Below are 5,325 nucleotides of genomic sequence, written 5' to 3' on the forward strand. Positions count from 1 at the left end.
TGAGTGAGTGACTGAGTGAGTGAGTGACTGAGTGAGTGACTGAGTGAGTGAGTGAGTGAATGAGTGAGTGAATGAGTGAGTGACTGAGTGAGTGAGTGAATGAGTGACTGAGTGAATGAGTGAGTGAGTGAATGAGTGACTGAGTGAGTGACTGAGTGAGTGTGTGACTGAGTTACTGATTGATTGATTGAGTGAGTGAGTGAGTGAATGAGTGAGTGAGTGAATGGGTGACTGAGTGAGTGAGTGAGGAGTGAGGCCGGGCAGGGAGCCAGAGCCCTCCGAAGGCCCGTCAGGGCACCCGATGGTGAATGGCGTCTCTCTTCTTCCCCCGCAGCTGCTGAACTCCCTGTCTGTGGACCCTGACGCCAAGTGCAGGTATGGCCTGTACTTCCGTGACGGCCGGCGCAAGGTGGACTACATCCTGGTGTACCATCACAAGAGGCCCTCGGGCAGCCGGACCCTGGCCAGGAGGGTGCAGCACAGCGACACCCCCTTTGGGGCTCGCAGCCTCAAGCAGGACCACCCCCTGCCGGGCAAGGGGGCACCGCTGGACGCGGGCGCGGCCGAGCCCCCCATGGACTACCACGAGGACGACAAGCGTCTCCGCAGGGAGGAGTACGAGGGCAACCTCCTGGAGGCCGGCCTGGAGCTGGAGCGGGACGAGGACGTAACTATCTCCCTGCGCGCCGGCCTGTGGGGTGGGCTGCGTGGGGGGCTCCGGGCGGCTGCTTTCCTATTCAGAAGGTGTGAGGCTGGTATCTTGTTTTAGCTTTAAGCTGTCCTTAAAGAAGACCAGGAGGTCTTCTAGGGGAGCAGTGTGTGGCTTGGCACCCTGGTGACTGAGGAGCAGTGAATACCTCCTTCAGGAGTGACACCGCCCTTGTTCAGGTGGGGTAGAAATTGCTTTTGAACAGCGCTGGGGACGCCCCGACCCGCTCCTCCGGCCACAGCTGCTCTGGGAGAGGGGCTGGCCTTCACAGCCACAACCTTAGGGTCACAGCGTTTCCTGCTTCTGGTCAGCTCCTTTCCTGGGAAGATTTGCCCGATCAGGGGGAGGGAGGACGAAGCTCTCCTGGGAGTCTTCCTGGATGGCATCGGCCCCTCTCTGGTCCTCAGTTTCCCGTCTGTAGAGAGAGGAGTGGGTCCGGCTGAGCGCTGGGCATCCCTGGTGCTCGGAAGTCCCTAGCTCTGTAACACGGTGTTCTGGAGCCCGCTCCCTAGCAAAGCCTGTGAATCTTCCTAGGAGAAGGATTTCGAGAGAGAGCAAAAGGTCGGCCCACCTCGTGCGCCTGGCTGCTGGGAGGCCGAGGGTGCAGCTGTGTGCAGAGAGTGACTTTAGCTGCCCTGGTACAGCCGTGCTTCCTGCAGCAGCCCTGGGGCTGCCGTGTGCTCCACGGCTGTCGCCTTAACCTCCCTGTGCACGGGAGCCCTTCCTCCCAGGAATGTTGGGGGAAGGGCCCCAACCTGCAGAGCCATCACTGTGCAGATTAACCGAGAATCAGCAAAGTCTCTGAAACACATGGAAAGCAGGAAAAGTCATCGGCAAGTTAACTTAGGATGCCACGGCGTCACCTGCGAATGCCAAAAATAAAAGGTGGCGTTGGTTTGATATTTCATCCACAGGCACCGCCGTGTCCTTACGTCACAAATGCTTTTGGTCCAGCGATAAGAATATCTTTGGTGTATTTAGACCAAAACGCAGCTTAATTAGGGAACCTCTGTTTTTCAACAAGTAGATATCACTTTCCCTGAAAACGATCCAACATGCTCCGTGGGGCCTCCCTGGACCCTGAGCTAGTGAGTCAAGAGGTCTTGTTTAACCTGGGGCATCTGTCTGGGTCTCCTTTCACTTTCTCCCGGCAGGAGATTGTGAGTCCTGCCACCCAGATGGGTGTCTTTGGAGTTTCAAGGCTGTGGCAGGGGCCTTCCAAATTCTGATGTTCAGGAAGCAAGAATTTGATCCTGACAAGGATTCAGAGACTTTCTCCCTGGCTTTGGAGGCAGCAGCTGGGGAACAGGGAATTGCAAGGGAACCGTGTCCTGCCCTGCTTTGTCTTAGAGAGGCGAGCGGTTGATTCCTGCTAGGTTTGCGCGTGGTCTCTCCCGCCAGCCCTGTGGCTTTCAGAACAATACAGCTACTATCCAGGGTTCGTTTCAGCATGTCAACTTACAACTGAAGGAAGGAATCGGCTCCATCAGGGGCACAAGAGACCAGCGAAGCTTGGGGGCCGGGGCCGCTCTCTGGGAGGTGACGCTGAGGGAGCTGGGTTTTGAGCTCCGTGGTCCTTGCGTCTCATCTGTTCCCCAAGGGGCTGACGCTCCAGCCCCGCCCTTCCTTCTGACTACAACTCTGAGGTCTTATGCTCCACAGAGCCTTCTGGGGTCTGGTCATTCTGACTGACTTATGCCAGATCCCAGACTTCCCACTTCATACTGGTGGAAAGGCTGGGCCTCAGTCTCCCCATTTGTAAAATGGAGATAGCAAGAGTATTTGCATCACTTAGTGATCATAAGTAACCTTTGCAAAGTGCTTAATTCAGAGTCTGGCCTGTGGCAAGTTCCTGGCTGATATTGTATCATGTATTACAGCAGCAGTTAGGGCGAGAAAAGACCCTTTCTTGTTAAATACGATCTCATAAATATCTTTTTAAACATTTCATCTTCTTTATCATGACTTTGAAATAAAAAACTAAACATAAGGACATTGGTTGTTGTCACCAAAATGATCTACTTTTTACCAGTGAAATGACCCCAACATTTCATCGGTAATTTGGCTCGAGAGCTAAAAGAGGCTTTTCAGCGGTTGACCTGACCATGTCTAAGATGAAACCACGATTGCAGGGTAGACGCGTTCGCTCACGTTTTCAAAGGACTGAAGTTGAGATGTTCTCACATCCCTGCTGGGGCCTCTCAAATCATAAACTGCTTTATGAGGGCTTCCTGGAAACCCCAGAGCTCTCATCTGAGCTGCACCAGCCCCCAGGGCTGTTGGAAGGAGCCATAGTTTGGGCGGCCTGTTGCTTTCCCTGCTCTCCTGGAGACCGGCAGAGCCAGATCTACTAAAAGGTTGCTTGGGCTCCTGCAGCGTCTGAGGTGTGTGCCAGCCCCTGCCAGCATGCCTGGCAGACAGAGCTGCGGCAGTGTTCATTTCAGGGGGAAGAGGCACTCTTGGGAATGAACCTTTCCCAGAGGTGTGCTCAGATTACAAGGAGCAAAGGGTTTGCAATTTTGGAAACAAGATTGCCTCCAAGAGAGCCCAGTTGCACAATCTTACCCAATTGGAAGCAAAATTCAGGGCTTATGTGAGCTTTCCTGGGGAGAAAGATCTGCAGTCGATCAGATACTCACGAGCTCTATGAAACCCTCCCCCAGAATGAGGACTAGTTGCTTTGAAGCGGGTGATATTTAACAGCAACCCCCGCCTCTACCTGGCCAGTGGCACCACCCACTCCCCACCCGAGTTGCGAAAACAAGCCAGGAATGTCCCCACACATTGCCAGTGTTCGTGGGGGCAAAACTGCCCCCAGTTGAGAATCCTGCTCTGAAGGCTGGATGCGGAGGTGGAGGCAGAAGCGGACCTGGAGGGAGAGACAGGGGGACAGATGAGCAAGAGTGTCCCCTGGGGGCTGCCAGCCACCTCCAGGACTGTGTGCTGTGGCCAGGACAGGCAGCCTCTTGGAGGTTGCCGGCTGTGCAGGTGTGACCTGGCCTTTGTTCCTGGGGTGCCCGTGGGAGTGACACTCTGTGTCTCTCCTGGACAAAGTGTGCTGTGAGCCCCACACAGCTGTGAGCAGCCCCCAGCCCCCGTGTGTGCATCCTCACCGAGTCGGAAGGTTCATTGTGTTGAGACGTCTCAGGGCGACCTGGAAGACGGGCCTGGCTAAGTGCACAATGGGGCCAGTTCTTGGAGACCTGGTAACAGCTGTCATGCCGTGCACCTGCCATAGCAAAGGGCCACAGGCTGGGGGCTTAAAATCACACAAATGGATGCTGTCATAGCAGGTTCACAATCAAGGTGCCAGCAGGGCCGTGCTCCCTCTGAAGCCTCCAGGGGAGGACCCCTCCTGCCTCTCCCAGCTCCTGGGTCTCCAGGTGTTCTTGGTTAGTGGCTGCATCCCTCTAATGTCAGCCACTGTGGTCACTCGGCCTTCTCTGTTGTGTGTCTCTGTGTGTCCCCTTCTTGTAAGGACACCAGTCATGCTACTTAGGGCCCACCCCTGTGCCTTTATCTGAACTCCATTGCATCTGCAAAGCCCCTGTTTCCAAGTGCAATTCACATCGATAGGCTCCAGGAGTTAGGACTTGATCATGTCTTTGTAAGGGACGCCTTTCAGCCCATTCCAATAGCTGAGATGCTGCACGCAGCGGGTAATCCCGGAGTGGGCTGCCTTGGAGGGGGCAGACTGGAGCTGGAAGGTAGCAGCATGGGGCAGGGTCATGGCCAGGGCGGGCCGGATGATCTGAGAGAGTGACAGGCTCCAGCCTTGTCCTGGTCCACCTCGCTGCAGGGTCCAGGAGGCATGCAGGAACCCCCGCGGTTGTCAAAATGCAGGGTCCGGCTCAGCTGATCTGGGGGACCCAGCTCCTGGGGCGGCGGAGGCGCCGGTCCTGCCCACACCGTGCTTTGAGGTGTGAGGAGTGTGGGAAGGGCCTTTGGCGCAAACTAGGAGAGGCCTCCTGAGAGCAAGACCCCAGCGTCCACACGAGCCTTGGTGCCCCGTGTGACACCCCGGAGCCTGCGCCACTCCAGTGAACCAAGAGCCAGAGGAGGACGAAGCCATGTCCCAGAGAGACCTGGGGGTGGGTCAAGAAGGCAGGGGTGCTTAGATCACAGGGCAGCCTTCAACGTGGGTTTACAAGAGGGGCTCAGAGATCCCAGGACGGCTCCGCAGGGCAGGAAAGGGCAGGAAAGGGCAGGAAGAGAGACGCCCCCGAGGCAGGGGCCAGCACTTCAGGATCTCTCCCCTCTCCCTCCCTCTCGCTCCCTCTCTCCCCGATTGTCTCTCTCACCCTGTCTCCCTCACTTCATATCTCTCCTCCTCCTCGCCTCTTGTTCATCTCTGCCTCTCTCTCTGTCTCTCTCTCCCTCTGTCTCTGTCCTCCTTTCTCTTTTCCTCTAAGTCTCTCTCCCTTCTCTCTCTCTCCTTTCTTCCCCTCTCTGTCTCTCTCTCTTCCTGCCTCCCTCTTTTTCAGTCTACCCCTCCCTCACTTTCTCTCTCTCTCCCTCTCTCTGTCTCTTTTCCTCTCCCTCCCCCTCTGTCTCTCCATCTCTTTTCCTCTCCCTCCCCCCTCCCTCTCCATCTCTTTTCCTCTCCCTCCCCCCTC

General features: G+C 56.2%; 1 protein-coding gene across 1 annotated transcript in view; it reads left to right on the top strand.

Moving 5' to 3' along the window:
* The window catches only part of ANO1 (anoctamin 1), a 194,185-nt gene that overhangs the window by 94,169 nt on the left and 94,691 nt on the right, over positions 1–5,325 (top strand). Inside the window, exon 3 of the mRNA XM_037734002.1 lies at positions 335–667. Within this exon, the coding sequence (XP_037589930.1) occupies positions 335–667 (333 nt within the window). The remainder of the gene's footprint in view (positions 1–334; positions 668–5,325) is intronic.

The sequence above is a fragment of the Cebus imitator genome, unplaced genomic scaffold (assembly GCF_001604975.1).
Source record: "Cebus imitator isolate Cc_AM_T3 unplaced genomic scaffold, Cebus_imitator-1.0 Scaffold563, whole genome shotgun sequence".
NCBI lineage: Eukaryota > Metazoa > Chordata > Mammalia > Primates > Cebidae > Cebus > Cebus imitator.